Genomic DNA, 21,368 nt, shown 5'->3' on the forward strand with positions numbered 1-21,368 from the left:
GTGTAGTGACATAGAGTCCCCATGAGTAACAGAACACTGAGCCAATCATTGGGCACCTAGAGTACATTACCAACCCTTACGCTCCGTGTTTTCAACTGGCTGCCCCACCACCACAGAAAGCACTGAGCTAGGCTGAAACACCTGCGTTTTAGAGCTGCCTTACTCAAGAAAACAAAAAAGAGACCACGTTTGTATGCGGTTTTATTAACTCAATGTTGTTGTGTTTTTTTTAACATTGTTTGCAAACTGATATGTGATGTATTCATGCAAAATGGAATGCAAAACAAGGTGGGGCTCAAGACAGGTGGGGCTCTGCCCTGAATGACGGGTCACCACAGCTGAGCTCATAGAGCTCTGTCTTACTATCCAGGTCTGTGCCCAAACAATTTGAGCTTCTACTTAAAAAAATCCACCTTTCCAGAAACAAGTCTCACTGTTGCCGCTTGCTATAGACCACCCTCTGCCCCCAGCTGTGCCCTGGACACCATATGTGAATTGATTGCCCCCCATCTATCTTCAGAGCTCGTGCTGCTAGGTGACCTAAACTGGGACATGCTTAACATCCCGGCCATCCTGCAATCTAAGCTTGATGCCCTCAATCTCACACAAATTATCAATGAACCTACCAGGTACATCCCCAAATCCGTAAACACGGGCACCCTCATAGATATCATCCTGACCAACTTGCCCTCCGAATACACCTCTGCTGTTTTCAACCAAGATCTCAGCGATCACTGCCTCATTGCCTGCATCCGTAATGGGTATCCAGATAGCTGATGTTCTGAAGGAGCTGCAAAATCTGGACCCCTACAAATCAGCCGGGCCAGACAATCTGGACCCTCTCTTTCTAAAATGATCTGCCGAAATTGTTGCAACCCCTATTACCAGCCTGTTCAACCTCTCTTTCGTTTCGTCTGAGATTCCCAAAGATTGGAAAGCTGCCGCGATCATCCCCCTCTTCAAAGGGGGTGACGCTCTAGACTCAAACTGCTACAGACCTATCTATATCTATCCTACCCTGTCTTTCTAAGGTCTTCGAAAGCCAAGTTAACAAACAGATTACTGACCATTTCGAATACCACCGTTTCTGATTTATTTTATTTCACCTTTATTTAACCAGGTAGGCCAGTTGAGAACAAGTTCTCATTTACAACTGCGACCTGGCCAAGATAAAGCAAAGCAGTGCGACACAAACAACAACACAAAGTTACACATGGAATAAACAAGCGTACAGTCAATAACACAATAGAAAAAAAGAAAGTCTATATACAGTGTGTGCAAATAACGTGAAGAGCTAGGCAATAAATAGGCCATAGTAGCGAGGTAATTACAATTTAGCAGATTAACACCGTACCTTCTCCGCTGTGCATTCTGGTTTCAGAGCTGGTCATGGGTACACCTCAGCCACGCTCAAGGTCATAAACGATATCATAACCGCCATCGATAAGAGACATTACTGTGCAGCCGTATTCATCAACCTGGCCAAGGCTTTTGACTCTGTCAATCACCACATTCTTATTGGCAGACTAAACAGCCTTGGTTTCTCTAATGACTGCCTCGCCTGGTTCACCAACTACTTTTCTGAAATAGAGTTCAGTGTGTCAAATCGGAGGGCCTGTTGTCTGGACCTCTGGCAGTCTCTATGGGGGTGCCACAATGTTCAATTCTCGGGCCGACTATCGTCTCTGTATATATCAATGATGTCACTCTCGCTGCTGGTGATTCTCTGATCTCCCTCTACGCAGACGACACCATTCTGTATACTTCTGGCCCTTCTTTGGAAACGGTGCTAACAAACCTCCAAACGAGCTTCAATGCCATACAACTCTCCTTCTGTGGCCTCCAACCGCTCTTAAATGCAAGTAAAACTAAATGCATGCTCTTCAACCGATCGCTGCCTGCACCTGCCTGCCCGTCCAGCATCACTACTCTGGACGGTTCTGACTTAGAATATGTGGACAACTACAAATACCTAAGTGTCTGGTTAGACTGTAAACTCTCCTTCCAGACTCACATTAAGCATCTCCAATCCAAAATTACATCTAGAATCGGCTTCCTATTTCGCAACAAAGCCTCCTTCACTCATGCTGCCAAACATACCCTCGTAAACATACCCCCATCCTACCGATGCTCGACTTCGGCGATGTCATTTACAAATAGCCTCCAACACTCTACTCAACAAAGTGGATGCAGTCTATCACAGTGCCATCCGTTTTGTCACCAAAGCCCCATATACTACCCACCATTGCGACCTGTACGCTCTCGTTGGCTGGTCCTCGCTTCATACTCGTCGCCAAACCCACTGGCTCCAGGTCATATACAAGTCTCTGCTAGGTAAAGCCCCGCCTTATCTCAGCTCACTGGTCACCATAGCAGCACGCGCTCCAGCAGCACGCGCTCTCACTAGTCACTCCCAAAGCCAATTCCTCCTTTGGACGCCTTTCCTTCCAGTTCTCTGCTGCCAATGACTGGAACGAACTGCAAAAATCACTGAAGCTGGAGACTCATATCTCCCTCACTAGCTTTAAGCACCAGCTGTCAGAGCAGCTTACAGATCAATACACCTGCACCAGCTCACAGATCACTGCACGCCCATCTGTAAATAGCCCATCCAACTACCTCATCCCCATACTGTATATATATATTTATCTTGCTCCTTTGCACCCCAGTATCTCTACTTGTACATTCATCTTCTGCACATCAATCACTCCAGTGTTTAATTGGTATATTGTAATTACTTGCCAACATGGCCTATTTATTGCCTTACCTCCCTTATCTTACCTCATTTGCACACACTGTATATATACTTTTTCTACTGTATTATTGACGGTATGTTTGTTTATTCCATGTGTAACTCTGTGTTGTTGTATGTGTCGAACTGCTTTGCTTTATTCTTGGCCAGGTCGCAGTTGTAAATGAAAACTTGTTCTCTTGTTCTTGCCTACCTGGTGAAATAAAGGTGAAATAAAATAAATGAAATAGAAACGGAATCAATATGCTGTGCATTAACTACGCCTAGGTTCTTGAAACGGGTCTTCTTTTGAGCGCACTATGAAAGTAAATTTATCAACTATAAACTGTGTGATTTATGGTATCAAATTGTTTGATATTGAGATTAATTTTTAGGAATTGGAATTGTGTCAAGTGTTATGACATGGTTGGCAATGATGAAATAAGGTGCAATTCGTTGTTTAATGGGCCACTCACTGTGTGATTAAATTCTAATCATTGTGGACTCCTTCAGAAATTATATTATACATTCAATAAATTATTAAAAGTAGCTTTACACATTTAAAATTCAATGTGAAAAATATTTTTGTCGCAAAAACCTTTTAAGTACTATTTGTTAACTGCTTGTTAAATCATTATCTGGGGTTTAACCCTCTGTTCTGTCTAGTGTAGGATGGCTACACCCATTCCCAGCCAGTCCTATCCAACTACCTTTTATGTCATCCTCCAGTGTTTGTCTGGACAAGTATGGTATGTCTGGCCAAATCAACATTACTGAACACTGAACATGTCATTTGATTGAGGCAATGTGCTGTTGCTGTGTGCCAAATCTGGTTCTGGCAATTTAATGTGGTTATAAAAATGATTACACATGCTGATTATGTTGATTACCGGTCAATTACCGTGAACAGAACATGTGGTTGAGGTCGAAAGTAAGTAGATAATCATATTCTTTGGAGTTTGTTTAATAAATCAGTTGTGCTGCTGGACACAGGACTAAATGTTACTGAGTAAATAACTTGTTGAAGTGTCTTTTTGTCTCTTCTGAACCCTGGATATAGGCTCATTATTGTTCTTTTATTGTTACTTTATTTTTTACTTTAGTTTATTTAGTAAATATTTTCTTAACTCTTATTTCAATTAAAACTGCAATGTTGGTTAAGGGCTTGTAAGTAAGCATTTCTCCGTAAGGTCTACAACTGTTGTATCCGGCCCATGTGACAAATATAATTTGATTCGATTTTCCTTAACACACTTAAACCTGTGCGCCTGGCAGCTACTACCATACCCCGATCAAAGACACTTAATACATCTTTTGTCTTTCCCATTCACCCTCTGACTGGTACACATACACAATCCATGTCTCAATTGTCTCAAAGCTTAAAAATCCTTCTTTATCCTGTCGCTTCTCCTTCATCTACACTGATTGAAGTGGATTTAACAGGTGACATCAATAAGGGATCATAGCTTTCATCTGGATTCACCTGGTCAGTCTGTCATGGAAAGACCAGGTGTTCCTAATGTTTTGTACACTCAGTAAATCTAAGTTGTTTTATAATGGTTGACTTTAATGGAGCTGGTCAAATAAAAATCACCTCTTCAGTGCCAGAAAACAGTGAGTGACATGCACTAGACTCAAGGGACAGCCTCTGAAATCCACACGAAAGGTAGGATGAAGCCTACTCTTGTTCAACAGTTTAAATTTGACTCAAATATATGTGATAAAAAATACACAGCGTGCTCCATGGAGGACCTCTGCATTGGGATGACAGTGATGAGATTAGACACAATAGCTGGGGTGCTCTATGGGTTCCTTTGACAGTGGTCCATCAAGCAGACATACCAGTAGGACTGACTGCATTCTGGAATAGCTACTGAGGTTGAATTTAGAGGTGGTGGTGGTGGTGGTGGAGGGGGGTTGAGATACTTCTTTCACTTCTGCTGCCAGTTTATATCTCTGTGCTTTGTGACTACTCAGGCATCTCAATGGCACTAAGGACACAGGCAGAATAATCAAAACAGACCACATCACAAGCTGGCTGCTACTCCTCTTTCTATTCTGGTTAGGGCCAGTTTGTGCTTTTCTGTGAAGGGAGTAGTACACAGCTTTGTATGAGATCTTCAGTTTCTTGGCAATTTCTTGCATGGAATAGCCTTCATTTCTCAGAACAAGAATCGACTGATGAGATTCAGAAGAAAGTTCTTTGTTTCTGGTCATTTTGATCCTGTACTCGACCCACAAATGCTGATGCTCCAGATACTCAACTAGTCTAACGAAGGCCAGTTTTATTGCTTACTTAATCAGAAAAAAAACGTTTTCAGCTGTGCTAACATAATTGAAAAAGGGTTTTCTAATGATAAATTAGCCTTTTAAAATGATAAACTTGGATTAGCTAACACAACTTGCCATTGGAACACAGGAGTGATGGTTGCTAATAATGGGCCTCTGTACGCCTATATAGATACTACATTAAAAATCTGCCGTTTCCAGCTACAATAGTAATTTACAACATTAACAATGTCTGCACTGTATTTCTGATCAATTTTATGTTATTTTAATGGACAAAAAAATATATTTTCTTTCAAAAACAAGGACATTTTAAATTGACCCCAAACCTCTGAACGGTAGTGTACATCTATATACAGTGAGGAGAACAAGTATTTGATACACTGCCGATTTTGCAGGTTTTCGTACTTACAAAGCATGTAGAGGTCTGTCATTTTTATCATAGGTACACTTCAACTGTGAGAGACGGAATCTAAAATAAAAATCCAGAAAATCAAAATCGTCTAGCGGTCTAGGCCGCTGCCTCCGGTGCATACAAAGACTTAATGTTTTTTATATACACAGTGCCCGTCATAAGTTTTGACACACCTACTCATGTGAAGAGATCAAAACTATGAAAAAACACAAATGTACTCATGCAGTAACCAAAAAAACTGTTAAACAAATCAAAATATATTTTGTATTTGAAATTTTTCAAAGTAGCCAACCTTTGCCTTGATGACAGCTTTGCAAATTATTTGCATTCTCTCAACCAGCTTCACCTGGAATGCTTTTCCAACAGTCTTGAAGGAGATCCCACATATGTTGAGCACTTGTTGGCTGCTTATCCTTCACTCTGCAGTCCAACTCATCCCAAACCATCTCAATTGGGTTGAGGTCGTGTGATTGTGGAGGCCAGGTCATCTGATGTAGCACCATCACTCTCCTTCTTGATCAAATAGCCCTTACACAGCCTGGAGGTGTGTTGTGGGTCATTGTCCTGTTGAAAAACAAATGATACTCCAACTGAGCACAAACCAGATGGCATGGCGTATTGCTGCAGAAAGCTGTGGTAGCCATGCTGGTAAGTGTTCCTTGATTTCTAAATAAATCACTGACAGTGTTACCAGCAAAGCACCCCCACACCATCACACCTCCTCCTCCGTGCTTCACCATGGGAACCACACATGTGGAGATCATCCGTTCATCTACTCTGTGTCTCACAAAGACACAGCGGTTGGAACCCAAAATCTCAAATTTGGACTCATCAGACCAAAGGACAGATTTCCATTGGTCTACTGTCTATTGCTCATGTTTCTTGGCCAAAGCAAGTCTCTTCTTCTTATTGGTGTCCTTTAGTGGTTTCTTTGCAGCAATTCGACCATGACGGCCTGATTCACATAGTCTCCTTATACCTTGTCACAACACAACTAATTAGCTGAAACACAAGAAGAAGGAAAGAAATTCCACAAATGAACTTTTAGGCACACCTGTTAATTGTAATGCATTCTAGGTGACTTCCTCATGAAGCTGGTTGAGAGAATGCCAAGAGTGTGCAAAGCTGTCATCAAGGTAAAGGGTGGCTACTTTGAAGAATCTATTTATATTTTGATTTGTTTAACACTTTTTTGGTTACAATATCATTCCATATGTGTTATTTTATAGTTTTGATGTCTTCACTATTATTCTACAATGTAGAAAATAGTAAAAAATAAAGAAAAACCCTTGAATGAGTAGGTGTGTTCAAACTTTTGAATGGTACTGTATATATATTGTTTTGTATCTATTTTTCTTTTTAAGTCTTTGTTTGTTGATTTGATAGAGAGATTATGGTGAAATATAGAGTGCTGAAATAGCAGTTGGCTGGATTGGAACCCATGCTGCAGCAGTACATGTGCACCGGAGACATGTGCATCTAGCGGCTAAACTGCTAGATCACCCACCCGTAGCTTACTACTTTTAATGATCTAATAAATTCAATCAATCAAGAATAAATATACCTGTAAGGTTCCTGTCTAACTGTAAGATGTGTTGGTGTGTTGGTTCCCCTGGGCAGGAAAATGGTCAGAAAATCCCTGGTGGCTGGGCTGGTAGTTTTGCTGGTGGCTGCAGTGGGAGTGTTCGTGGGGGTGTTCATGGGGATGGGAAACAAGAGCCCCATCTCCCCCTCAGACCATTTCTACTCCAAAGCTGCCGTGGCTGCAGATGCTGGAACGTGCTCTGAGGTGGGGAGGTAAGTAATGTTACACTAGACAACTAATTCCCTTTGATACAATGATTCATGGTACGCAATCAAATGACAGGACATGATTAAGCTCTACAAGGAGAATTACGTGTGTGTGTGTGTGTGTGTGTGTGTATGTGTGTGTGTGTGTGTGTGTGTGTGTGTGTGTGTGTGTGTGTGTGTGTGTGTACCTAGGGACATTCTGAAGAGGAATGGCTCAGCGGTGGATGCATCTATCGCTGCCCTTCTCTGTGTTGGCCTCCTGAACGCTCACAGCATGGGCATTGGAGGGGGGCTCTTCTTCACGATCTATAACGCTTCCACAGGTGAGTCAGTGTGTCCTCAAGCCTACACAAATGACAAAATGCTAATAAACACATCCATGTCTGCATTTTATATCACTGCTCGACAGGGAAGGTTGAAACCATTGACGCGAGGGAGACAGCCCCCATGAACGCGACAGAAGACATGTTTGGCAATAACACCCAGCTTTCTCGGAAAGGTACCAGTTCTACTGTTCTAGAATGTACGTCAGGTACAGGATAGGTTAGGCAGGTTCTGTGGTTCAAGATAACAGCTGAACAGTTATACGGTAGCTGGAGTGTATCACAGTGAGATGGGGATAGAGAGAAGATGACACTGCGAGAATAGTATGAACCTTCTGGCATCCTCTTCCCTGGTTTTCCATCATTCTAAGGAACATTAGGTCTAACTGTCTGCATCATATGCATGGGTACAACAAGGGGGCAACTGTTTCACCTGTCAAAATGAGGAAATATACTGATATGTATTTCAAATCCTTTGTGAGCAGGGTTTCAACTTTGTGCAAATGGTGGTAAAGTCTTCTCTGCATAACAGGTGGATTGTCTATTGCCATTCCTGGGGAGATCCGTGGTTACGAAATGGCACACAGGAGACATGGCAGGCTGCCATGGAAGGATCTGTTTGAGCCAAGCATTGCTTTGGCACGCATCGGTTTCCCTATAGGCAAAGCCCTGGCCAAAGCCATCTCCAAGAACAAGGACGCTATTCAAGGAGATGCCAATATGTGGTGAGGACAGGACAAACACTGAAATGTTGTTGATTTTATCTGTAAATTCTATATTACTACTACAACCACTTCTACAAATGTACCTTTTAATATCAGCGTGAATGTAATGCTCTATGAAGTGCTGTAATAGGATTAGTTGATTTTATCACAGAGTACCACATATTTCAACCAATAAAATGTGATTACTTTGATGTCATTCATGGCTTCCTCTGTGATTTATTATGACCACTGATGATTTATTTGATTGGCCACTGTAAAACCGATGATGACAAAGCCATGGGAATTCTGGTCCTTTTATTCTATGGGTTTGCTTGAATAACTCCTGATAATAAGTTCTCTGTTCTTGATTTTGTACTCCAGTGAAGTGTTCTGTGACTCCCAGAAAAACATCCTGAAGGAAAATGACATCGTTAAATTTCCCAAATTAGCAGACACCTATGAGAGGATAGCAGAGGAGGGACCGAATGTTTTTTACAATGGGACAATGGCACAGACAATTGTGGATGACATCCAGGCAGCAGGTCTTTACATTTGTGCATTATAAAATCCTATTACATCTCATCATTCTTGTTGTACACTATGAGGATGATCAAGCGACACAGATCTTATAGGCACTGTGTCGATGTGCTTCTTGAGCAGTTATTTCCTCTTCTCAGGAGGGATTATAACCCTGGAGGACCTGCTGGAGTACCGGCCTGTGTTGAATGAGAACCCACTGAAGCTGACCGTGGGAGAGTACACCATGCACGTCCCAGACGCCCCCTCCAGCGGCCCAGTCCTGGCACTCATACTCAACATAGTGGACGGTGAGCAGCAGCCTAGCTAACTCTGAGTCTGGATTTCAGGTTTCCTTCCCCTGTACTCCGCTTGGATACTGTTTCCGCCCCCTCCGTAACCACCACCAACCCTCTACACTAATTCAGCCACAGTTAATTCACTCATTTATAAACATTGCATATGCACAAAATATGTCCCAAAACATGCGTGCGCCAGTTTTCACTCAAAAGTTGACATTTATAAAAACTGAAGTTGACTGAGAATGTGCTTATCCTTTAGACCATGCGAAGCCACAGTTTGCAGTGGTTGAAGTATTGCATTTCAAGAAGGCAACAGTAGCCTAGTAGACTTGTCCAAATGGGGAATAAATTCTGACTTATTCATAACAAAAAACAGGTAGCTAAATATAATAAAAAGATCCAATAATTTGCTGTTAGTGAGAAGAGCAAAAACTAAGTTCTTGACATTTTCCGGATTGATTGACCTTCATGTCTTAAAGTAACGATGGACTATCATTTCCCTTTGCTTATTTGAGCTGTTCTTGACATAAAATGGACTTGATCTTTTACCAAATTACAGCTATCTTCTGTATACCAACACTACCTTGTCACAACACTCACTCACAACACTTGGTTCAAATGCGTTAAGAAGGATGAAATTCCACAAATGAACTTTTAACAAGGCACACCTGTTAATTGAAATGCATTCCAGGTCATGAAGCTGGTTGAGAGAATGCCAAGAGTGTGCAAAGCTGTCATCAAGGCAAAGGGTGGCTACTTTGAAGGATTTCAAATATAAAATATATATATATTTGCTTAACACTTTTTGGGCTACTGCCATATGAATGATTTCATGGTTTTGATGTCTTCACTATTATTCTACAATGTAGAAATAGTAAAAAAAATAAAGAAAAACCTTGGAATGAGTAGGTGTGTCCAAACTTTTGGCTGGTACTGTACATTAAATCTACTGTATCTCTGATAAACTAACAACTAGTTATTTTTTAGGCTGAAATATTACATCAATATTTTTTGTGTTTTTTTCTTCAGGGTATAATTTTACTGGCACGAGTGTCTCTACGGCCGAGAAAAAGACTTTGACATATCACCGCATCGTGGAAGCATTCCGATTTGCTTATGCCAAGAGGAGCAGACTAGGGGACCCACGCTATCTCAATATCACTGATGTGAGAACCCTGATTCCCATTTTTCAAGTACACAGTTTCACTCACAAATATATCTTTGACTTTGAAATAAAGATGGTTTGTAGTTGTTTAAAGAATAGGCTGTTCACCAACTGAATTCCTTTTTTTTTTTTACTGATGATTTAATATTCTCTCCAGCTCATCCACAACATGACCTCAGACTACTTTGCTGATGGGATCAGGAGTAAGATCACAGATGACACCACTCATCCCGACAGCTACTATGAGCCAGAATATTTTGTCCCTGACAATCACGGAACAGCACACCTGTCCGTCATAGCAGAGGATGGAAGTGCTGTGGCTGCCACCAGCACAATCAATCTATAGTAAGAGTCCCACAAGGCAAGACCTCCTGAGACAATAGGACTAATGAATACATAATGCTACAGGGTAGATTATAGATATCCAGAGACAGATCATTAATATAGCAGACACTCTAAACACCCTTTGCTTGCCGATGGTCTTACTGAGGATTCTCTGTTTTCATTTAACCGTTAAATAACATTCATAGGATATGTAACTCCTATCATTTCCCATCTTCAGTTTTGGCTCCAAAGTCATGTCCCGATCAACTGGCATCATTTTCAATGATGAGATGGATGACTTCAGCTCTCCACACATCACCAATGGCTTTGGAATCCCTCCATCTCCTAACAACTTCATCCAGCCTGGTGAGATAGTATAGGAACTAAAATCTATATCCTTATTGCCGGTAAGCTACTGAAAGTTCTCAATTTACACATGGCCCCAATTTGAGCCTTGGCTGGTTTGTTTTCTGAGAATAACTTTGTCTGAATATTTAACTGTCTCTCTGTTTTAGGTAAAAGGCCTCTATCTTCTATGTGCCCAACTATTATCTTGGACAAAGACAATAGAGTTAAAATGGTGGTGGGAGCCTCTGGTGGAACAAAGATCACCACAGCGACTGCCCTAGTAAGTCTTGAGCCGTACAAATAAATTGATAATCTAAAACAGATAAAGCCTACACATGACAGCCATCTATCCTTGCATTGTGATATCGTGATGAATCAGAGTATAAGTAGCTTCCTTTTCTCATTTACATAGGTGATTCTGAATTCCCTGTTCTTTGACTACGACCTCAAAAAAGCTGTGACACAACCTCGAATTCACAATCAACTTAATCCAAATATGACAGTAGTGGAGCATGGCTTTGAAAAGGTGGGTAATTTTGAACAATATTGCATAGAATATTGTTTGATGAAAAAATAAAAAATTAATTTGAAAAAGCTTTTGGGTAACTGAAATGTAATCTGTGCGTGTGTGTGTAATAGAGCGTATTAGATGGTCTGGCACAGAAGAACCATGTAACAGAGCTGCTGATGACTCCTGGATCAGTAGTTCAGGCGGTGGTGCGACAGGGGGAGCGGCTCTGTGCTGAGTCCGACCCCAGAAAAGGGGGTTATCCAGCGGGCTACTGAGTCTCCATAAAGAAACAGGGCCATTAAGAGACAGGGCCATAGAGAGGCCATGTATCTGCAATGAAACAATGGCTCCTCAAGGAGGCACAGCCACTTTTTCTTCAGCCTAAATTCCTTTCAAGACCAATACCTCCTCTCTTCACACCAAATAATCAGCAACTTTTATTTGCTTTTATTTCAGCATTATTTATTTTTGTGTTTTGAAAAAGAAGTGCGATTGCAACTCTGAGAGTGGCATTTTTAAAATCCTTGCTGTATCAAGAGATCCTTGTCAATTATCCTAAAGAAAGAAGTTTATTTATGCAATGCAGTGGGGTAGCAGAACGCTGGACTGTAACTGTCATTTCCTGCTGGTTGTAAATACCAATGGGCCAGAACTGAAATGGACACCATGGATCACCTGATGTACATTCTGAAATAGTTTGCTTATGAAATATTAGCCAACATATTAGTCAATTTACTCTGTGATGATGAGCAATCATTCTGTTTGACAGAAAAATAGCCATTTATCTGAGATTTAAGAAAGGTCATGTTTTAGGGGATAATGTGAACACCAATATGAAAGGTTGTCAAAGTAGTTTGTCTCTGTCCATTGAACAAATCAAATATAGAGAAATTACTGTTTCGTCTCTCCATCAAGGAAAAATGGTCTGTATGTTTTAACCATGTAAAATACCACAGTTGGTCACTGAAAACTCCTCGACTTCCACCTCAGGTCTTAACAGGTCAGGTTGTCAGATCTGTTGGTGCTTTATGGGTTGGCTAAAGCACAAACAGATCTGTCAACCAGGCTACAGGTCTACCATCTGCCTTATGAAGATGTTGGTCACAGGTAGCTACATTTTTATTTTCATGAGAATTCTGATCTGTAACTCTAAAACAGTGATTTCTGTTTTACTGATTTCATCTCAACTCTGCCCATTGCCCATGGGGGCCTTCTGTTAATAAGGGCTCAAATATGGCTGCCATTGACCTATTCAAATGGTATTTTTATATTTTTTTGTGATGAGGATTGTTAAGAAAGACACATTTTTAATGTTTAATATCGAGTAAGTGAATTTAGTGTATTTAAAAAAATACATGTGCAGATATATTTTTTTAAACTTGCATTGTTCTCATGCCATGCTTGTTGCCATGCTTGTTGCCATGCTTGTTATTAAACATTTTAAACAAATACATATTTCACATTACTCTGCCTGTTCCCCATATTCTGAGGAACATCCTTCTCTGCTTTGATAACTGTAACCTAACTGCTGAACGAATGTTACTGTAGTATGAAATCAAATTATTGAAGCAAGGATGTAGCAGAATGTTTTACAGTACACAATATGTTAATAACAGCTACATTATGTCTAACCAACTGACTGAAGTACCATTTCATACAAAAACATTTGGCTCAACTTCCTTTAACAGTTTGAAGAACAAAATACCCAGCAGTTTCCTTCTGACAAATCTTGGCAAGATGTGGCATTTGGCACCAGCTGTGGCTTTTACAAAAACCTCCAATTGGATTAATCACTGAAGCCATTAAACTGCCTGTGCTTCCATAGACCAGTGAAGTATAGGAAGCTAAATAGACAATAAATCACACATAGGATTCACCCTAAATACTTCCTCTCTATCAAACCGCTCTTCTCTTTTATGAGGTTCTCAATAACTGAAAAGACAAGCATGCTAATAGACCTCACCAGTAGGACTATAGGTGGCAGAGTTGGGGACTTGGCAGTTGAATAAAGAGTCAAACATTTAACAACATAGATGTGAAAATCTCCATGAGAATGATATACACTAAATTTACAAAACATTAGGAACACCTGCTCTTTCCACGACATAGACTGACCAGGTGAATCCAAGTGAAAGCTATGATCCTTTATTGATGTCCCTTGTTAAATTCACTTCAAAATCAGTGTAGATGAAGGGGAGGAGACAGGTTAAAAGTATGTGGCCTGAGATACTCTCTGTGTATACTCTACTCTCTTCTTCCTTGTGAGAGTGAAATTATTCATATTAATTCAGACAGCATTCAGCCTGTGGGCAGATGGGGAAGGATGGCTCATGAAGCTGTACATTATATACATAAATAGTAAAGCAAGTGTTTTTCAATCCTTTGACACAGCTCATCTTAACTGTGGAACATATCCCATTCCCCGACTACTGTGATCCTTATGACAGCACAGGCCTGAACAGAGTCTAGTGTCAACGTTGAGGCTCAGTGCTCACATACAGGGGAGGCCACTGGTGCAGAGAACATCTAGCGTCAATGATCACATAGCCCATCTAGAGTTGTCTGATGAAAAGACCAGCCATCCCACGGCTGTAGCTCCCTCCATCTCCAGAGATATAAACACGCACACACACACAAGAGCAGAGTGAATTATGCAGCGTGTGTATATTTACTGTGTGTATTTACACAGGCTCTGTCCCGTTTCTGTTCCACGAGGCCCACCATCTGTGTGTTTATAGAGTGAGGTAGCTAACACGCCTGGGGCCTTACAGAGTGCTTCTTGTGCAAACATTCAGAAACACACAACTTAAATTGTCGAACTTTCAACACCTGGACTAAACCTGCATGTTAATGGTAAGAGTGATTGTGCAATTGAACAGAACAACATTCTTCCTGTCTAATGTAAACTGTTGAAATCAACCAAAAAAGTTAAAGTAATGATGACAATGCATTTTTCCTTGCGAGAGGGACATGAGGAATTTTTCAAAAACTAACCCACTCAAACGTTAGTCAATTGCCTTTTACCTAAGTTGGTTCTAGTTTGTACCTCTGAAATGATTAAAGAGCCAGAATGAAATATTTCAAGGCTCAGGGCTGTTTCAGCATGTCACTGCTTCCTTTCAGTAATAAGACTTCTGTGTTTGCAAACCAACGTTAGGTAATGTTTTAAATGCTATTAGACTAAGCTTATTCTGTATACAAACCAAAGGGCAATTAAGGATATTCAAAAGATTCAAATTGTTTCACAAGACCTTTTCTTAGATCAGTGTCATTATGAAGAGACAATGTGAACGTAGTGGCGCTCATGACTGGCACATTAAAAAATGACCACTCTTAGAGGTTGCATAAATCTACACCAGACTAACCAAAACAATATGCAGTGTCATTGCTTCGCTCAGTTTCCCACAGAATGTGTTACGTTATGGCACACACACGGAGATCTAATTTCAGTTCATCTCAGAACTATCCCATTAAAATTAGGGAATATTTTCACTTAATTTAAATAGTTGAAATTACATTGTTCATTGGTATGCTCCAACTGAAGAAAAATCACCTTGCTCTCTAAAACGTATTCATCTTCTGCCCGGCTCTGATATTACGGTCATTCATCATATCGTGGTGGGTAAAACTGACTCTCCCTGACAGCTCGGTTAAGCCTTCCTCATTCTCTAAGCATAGATGATTAGATGCTCTATGCTAGACATCTCTGTCTTGACCTCTGATGAGATCCCACCACTGGGACTTTGAAAAATATGTTGATGATATCTATTCTATTGACATCCTTCAACAGAGGCAATGACAACCTCGAAAGGATTCTTTCCTGAATAAAGGTAAAACTCATTGTGGACTACTGGTATGTACCCGCTGATCCTCAACACTGGGGCCCCACAAGGTTGCGTTCTGAGCCCTCTCCTGTACTCCCTGTTCACCCACGACTGCGTGGCCACGCACGCCTCCAACTCAATCATCAAGTTTGCGGACGACACAACAGTGGTAGGCTTGATTACCAACAACGATGAGACGGCCTACAGGGAGGAGGTGAGGGCCCTCGGAGTGTGGTGTCAGGAAAACCACCTCACACTCAACGTCAACAAAACTAAGGAGATGATTGTGGACTTCAGGAAACAGCAGAGGGAACACCCCCCTATCCACATCGATGGAACAGTAGTGGAGAGGGTAGCAAGTTTTAAGTTCCTCGGCATACACATCACAGACAAACTGAATTGGTCCACTCACACAGACAGCATCGTGAAGAAGGCGCAGCAGCGCCTCTTCAACCTCAGGAGGCTGAAGAAATTCGGCTTGTCACCAAAAGCACTCACAAACTTCTACAGATGCACAATCGAGAGCATCCTGGCGGGCTGTATCACCGCCTGGTATGGCAACTGCACCGCCCTCAACCGTAAGGCTCTCCAGAGGGTAGTGAGGTCTGCACAACGCATCACCGGGGGCAAACTACCTGCCCTCCAGGACACCTACACCACCCGATGTCACAGGAAGGCCATAAAGATCATCAAGGACATCAACCACCCGAGCCACTGCCTGTTCACCCCGCTATCATCCAGAAGGCGAGGTCAGTACAGGTGCATCAAAGCTGGGACCGAGAGACTGAAAAACAGCTTCTATCTCAAGGCCATCAGACTGTTAAACAGCCACCACTAACACTGAGTGGCTGCTGCCAACACACTGACACTGACTCAACTCCAGCCACTTTAATAATGGGAATTGATGGGAAATGATGTAAATATATCACTAGCCACTTTAAACAATGCTACCTTATATAAATGTTACTTACCCTACATTATTCATCTCATATGCATACGTATATACTGTACTCTATATCATCGACGGTATCCTTATGTAATACATGTATCACTAGCCACTTTATACTATACTATGCCACTTTGTTTACATACTCATCTCATTTGTACATACTGTACCCGATACCATCTACTGTATCTTGCCTATGCTGCTCTGTACCATCACTCATTCATATATCCTTATGTACATATTCTTTATCCCCTTACACTGTGTACAAGACAGTAGTTTTGGAATTGTTAGTTAGATTACTTGTTATTACTGCATTGTCGGAACTAGAAGCACAAGCATTTCGCTACACTCGCATTAACATCTGCTAACCATGTGTATGTGACAAATAAAATTTGATTTGATTTGATTTGAAATTCAAATACTATGTGGGTGTTATGTATGCAAATTAAAATGCACAAAGGTTGTGGGGAGGCCCAGCCAGGCTGCACTTTTTCTCCAATAGCTGTGATCGCCATCTAGTGGTAGTGTAGTCAGAAACATTTTCAGGTGGAACAAATGATAGTGATTTTCAGGTTCGCAGTTTCACAAGAAAAAAGGACAACAAACTTAAGATTTAGAGACTTGAAGTTTGATCTTTATATTGTATAAAAATGATACACATTTGCAATGTAAAATTGGGAGTGCCTAAACCAGTTGTTTCTCTACTAATGCAGCAATTTGAAACAAAAGATAGTGTGAAGTTCATGACAAAGACAGAGTACACCAGTATATGTACCGGTCTGTGTTAGGGTGGTGATGACTGTTCAGAGTCGCATGGCGACGGCTGCCCCCGGCGCCTGCAGCTCCAGCAGGTGGAACAGCTTGGCACATTTGTTGCATTGGGGGGTTTGGCCCAGGGTGTGGTGCAGTCGGGCCTGCAGGTAGTGGATGTCCCACAGACGCCCCTTACAGTCCAGCATGGAGAAGTAGGCTACAGCCTCAACCAGAGTCTGCATAGCCAGGCCCAGACCTGGAGGGAGACAACAGTGAATCAGACATTTGGGTTGTGTAAATATCCAAAATTGTAGTGTAATTCTCATTGCTGATACTGCTCATGTGACTCAAAAGAAAATACAACGCGGAAAGACTCCTATGTGTACTCAAATGATAAAGTCCTCCTAACCACCAACAAACATGTACATTTCTTTGAGAAAGTGATATGAAGCTTTGCTGTTGGGGATGTGTGGTACCTGCATGCCTCTGACCACTGGGCTGGGACCCAGCAGTGGCCACCTGACAGTGGGCTGGCAGCAGCAGAGCTCTGCCCTTATCCATGACTGCTCATGGGCCAGGATGGGATAATAAAGGACACACAGAGTCTGTTACAGCACTCCCAGTATCAACTGGACAGGGAGACAGAAAACAACACAAACTATTGATGGAGTTTTTAAATATAACCCAGTATGAATTTCCTTGTTTTGCCTACATGTGGGAGTATGCTTTGCATACAGTATATAGTTCCGTCTAAGGTCAAGAGATTAAAGATTTGTATATCTGAGAATATGTGTGTATACACCAAGCATACCAGGCTTACATATTGCGTGTGTTGACCTGAGTGAAGGCCAGGTGCAGGATAGTCAGAGACCAGGGCATGTAGATGGTGCTGTCTGGCCAGGGCCTGCAGCAAGAGAGCAAGGGCTGTGGCAACACCTGACGACTCTCAATGCAACTCTGCAATGGCCAGCATCACCCTGCACAAGGCACACACACAAATATAAAAACACAGCCACACAACCCTTAGCCAAACAAATACTGTAGCTTTGACAAATTGATAAACACATATTCAAACAACATTCTAGGACTCCATCAACAGATGAGGTCTGGTGTTTTTATTTAGTGTCCTGGCCCACCTGATGCTCATCTCTGAGTACTTGGTCTTCTCACAGTACAGCTGCAGCCTCTGCAGGATACTGTACGCTTTAGTGGTCCGGTTCAGCGCCTTCGGCACTTGAGCTTTCCTGTTAACACAACACATACACAGGTAAACTGCCAAAATAAAGGAAACACCAACATAAAGTGTCTTAACAGGGTGTTGGGCCACCCCGATCAGCCAGCAGCTTCAATACACCGTGGCATAGATTCTACAAGAGTCTGGAACTCTATTGAAGGGATGCGACACCATTCTTTGAAAATAAATTCCATCATTTGGTGTTTGTTGATGGTCGTGGAGAACTCGGGTGCCGCTCCAGAATCTCCTATAAGTGTTCAATTAGGTTGTGATGACAGACAGCCATGCATATGGTTTACATAGTTTTCATGCTCATCAAACCATTCATTGACCACTCGTGCCCTGTGGATGGGGGCATTGTCATCCTGGAAGAGACCACTCCAATCAGTATAGAAATGATTCACCATAGGTTAAAACTCAGAATGGCTGTGAATGTATTGCCGTTTAACTTGCCCACCAAGGGGTTGAGTAGACCAAAACCATTCAAGAAAAATGTACCCCACACCATAACAGAGCCGCCAGAACCCTAATTTACTCAAGTGTTTCCCTTATTTTGGCAGTACCTGTACATACAGTTAACTAGAACAGTGGTTCCCAAACTGTGGGACCGAGGGGGGGACTCAGCATGGTTTTAAACTTACTCTTGAAAGTTGTAATAGTAGAATGCACAAGGTGCAATTTCAAAATTGGGTAGTGCATCATCAGTTTTCCTCATCTATACCTTAAAGAGCTATTTATAACTTGTCAGAAAAGTCCAGATCAACTAGCCCATGTCAGCTAATGTTATTCTTTTTCCATTTTTTTTTTTGGGGGGGGGGGGGGGGGGGGTCAAGTCTAAAGTTGATGGACAGAGATGAGTAGGAGTTCAGATTGCCTTACCTTGGCATGTTGGGTGTGAGGGGGAAACTGCTCCTTCAGATGCTTCAGGACCTCAGACACAGCCCCATACAGGCCCTGGAGGGAGAGAGGAACAGGAGCTAAAACAAGTTTCACTCACAGTCAGTACCAGTGCACATCTCCTGAGATGTAATCTGGATCACATCAATGCTTGTGAAACAGCCCTGAGGGAGATGGGACAGAAGACAGATAAGAGGTGGAGCCAGAGACAGAGGTGGGAAGAGGTGTACTAACTACAGTATCTGTTCAGCATGCAGCTCAGCCAGGTGGCAGAGGGAATTGTGGTTCACATTGCTGCCAAATATGTGAGTGACAACCAGGTTTTGTTATTTTATATTCAATTCATTGCAGTTTGAATCTTTTATTTTTAGTGTGGACTCTTTATGTCAGGGAATGTCAGAATGAGTGAAGGAGACCCACCTCTTGCCATACATCATCCATATGGATGAAGTCTGAGCCAGGCTGATGTCTATGAGCTCTGACAGGCTGTGCTTCCAGCACTTTGCAGGATGTCTGTGTCCTTCAGAGCATCCATGAGCTCATGGGCTGTCTTGCCCTGGATCGCCCCCTGCTGGACCAGGGAATGAATGCCCAGATATGCCAAATACTGAGGAGAGAAAATCAAATGAAATGAAAACTATTTTATTTGTCACATGCTTCATAAACAACAGGTGTAGACTTAACAGTGAAATACTTATTTACGGATCCTTTTCCAACAATACAGAGTTTAAAAAATATATATTTATATATTTACAGAAAAATTGTGTTAAGAGGAATTATTAACAACAAATAACAATAATGAGTAAAAATAACATGGCAGGGATACAAAATAATTGCAGTAGCTATGTAGAAATAGGTAGGGATAAAATGACTAGGCAACAGGATAGACAATAGGAAGTAGTAGCAGTGTATGTGGTGAGTGTAAAAGTGTGTGTGAGTTTAAAAAAAATATATAATAATTTTAACTTTATTTAACTAGGCAAGTCAGTTAAGAACAAATTCTTATTTTCAATGATGGCCTAGGAACAGTGGGATTTGTACCTTATCAGCTCGGGATTTGAACTTGCAACCTTTCGGCTGCTAGTCCAACGCTCTAACCACTAGGCTACCCTGCCGCCCCAGGTATCAGTATGCATGTGTGTGCATGTTGGCGTATGTAGCGTGTGTGTGTGTATTTGTGTGTTGGGATGTCAGTATAAGCATGTGTGAGTAGAGTCCAGTGTGTGTGGGTGCATAGAGTCAGTGCAAAAAAGGGTCAATGCCGGTAATCCGGGTAGACATTTTATTAGCTATTTAGCAGTCTTATGGCATGGGGGTAGAAGCTGTTCAGGGTCTTGTTGGTTCCATATTTGGTGCACTGGTAAGGAGGATGGTGGTAATGTGAGGGATAGTAATCACCTGGATCTACTGAACCGCCATAGTCAGGAAACTGAGAGGCTATTGCATAAAACGGTAAGTAAGCCTGGAGTGCTCCAGTCTCATCTGCAGGCATATGAAATTCTTACCAGTAGACAGAAGTGGACATCCATTTTCACAGAGTCTTCAGTTAGCGCAGAGCTGTCAGGTCCTTTCATCTGTTCCAGCGTGTAAAGCCAACTCTGAAAGAGACAAATACATTCATGGATGATTACACAGGTACAGTATTGGTGCTGAGAATGTGAAATAGACACTGACCAACCTTGACTACACATTATGTAAATACTGTATGTTGGGCATATAACACAAACATAAAATCTCCTACCAGGCAGTGCTGCAGGCACACGTGATCATTGGACACCTGGGCGATGCGGATTGCCTCATGTAGAGCCAGGTCAGCCTGTTGACTGAGTCAAGAGTTGGAGTTGATTTTCATTTTGACATGAATCAATACTGCATACATAAATTGTAACTGATATTGATACAGACTTTCCATATCTATGCCCATCACTACTCACTAGTGACCAAAGCGACAGTGCAGTGGTGCCAGGTTGAGGGCAGCGTAGGGAAGACTTCAAAGTCTGGACCCTAATACATAGACAAAACCTTTGATAAAGAAAAGCAAGCAATTTACAGTGGAAAGTAGAAGCTGTAAAGGTGAACAATAAGATATTCCAATCTGTTGTAGAGGCAGGATGAGTTTGTTCAAGCGCCTTCTTTCCTGAAGAGCAATTGTTTTTGACGTGGTCATCTCGTACAGTAGGCCAGAACGGAGATGTACGGAGTCACCCAATCTTTGATGCCAAACACATGGGCATGGAACACCCCATTGGTTATCATTGGGTTGAAATACAAACTTTCATGTACGCTTGACATTGTTTA

General features: G+C 41.8%; 1 protein-coding gene and 1 pseudogene across 2 annotated transcripts; one reads left to right on the forward strand and one right to left on the reverse strand.

The window, feature by feature from the left end:
* Window positions 1-6,936: 6,936 nt before the first annotated feature.
* On the forward strand, window positions 6,937-11,809 carry LOC110525559 (glutathione hydrolase 1 proenzyme-like). The gene is made up of 12 exons (XM_021605772.3): window positions 6,937-7,229; window positions 7,416-7,546; window positions 7,633-7,722; window positions 8,079-8,271; window positions 8,632-8,792; window positions 8,928-9,077; window positions 10,098-10,234; window positions 10,391-10,578; window positions 10,796-10,923; window positions 11,073-11,185; window positions 11,318-11,431; window positions 11,545-11,809. Exons 1-12 carry the CDS (start codon window positions 7,057-7,059, stop codon window positions 11,689-11,691), a joined length of 1,725 nt encoding a protein of 574 aa, XP_021461447.2. The 5' UTR covers window positions 6,937-7,056; the 3' UTR covers window positions 11,692-11,809.
* Window positions 11,810-16,804: 4,995 nt separating this feature from the next.
* LOC110525220 (anaphase-promoting complex subunit 5-like) lies at window positions 16,805-21,326 on the reverse strand (annotated as a pseudogene). The gene is made up of 11 exons (XR_016496968.1): window positions 21,268-21,326; window positions 21,005-21,058; window positions 20,812-20,893; window positions 20,576-20,668; window positions 19,301-19,677; window positions 19,045-19,127; window positions 18,815-18,845; window positions 18,076-18,245; window positions 17,777-17,916; window positions 17,416-17,568; window positions 16,805-17,195 (listed from the first exon to the last, which is right to left on the reverse strand). The product of XR_016496968.1 is annotated as an anaphase-promoting complex subunit 5-like (transcript).
* Window positions 21,327-21,368: the final 42 nt, after the last annotated feature.

The sequence above is a fragment of the Oncorhynchus mykiss genome, chromosome 6 (assembly GCF_057628025.1).
Source record: "Oncorhynchus mykiss isolate SJ-2025 chromosome 6, ASM5762802v1, whole genome shotgun sequence".
In the NCBI taxonomy this organism is placed as follows: Eukaryota; Metazoa; Chordata; class Actinopteri; order Salmoniformes; family Salmonidae; genus Oncorhynchus; species Oncorhynchus mykiss.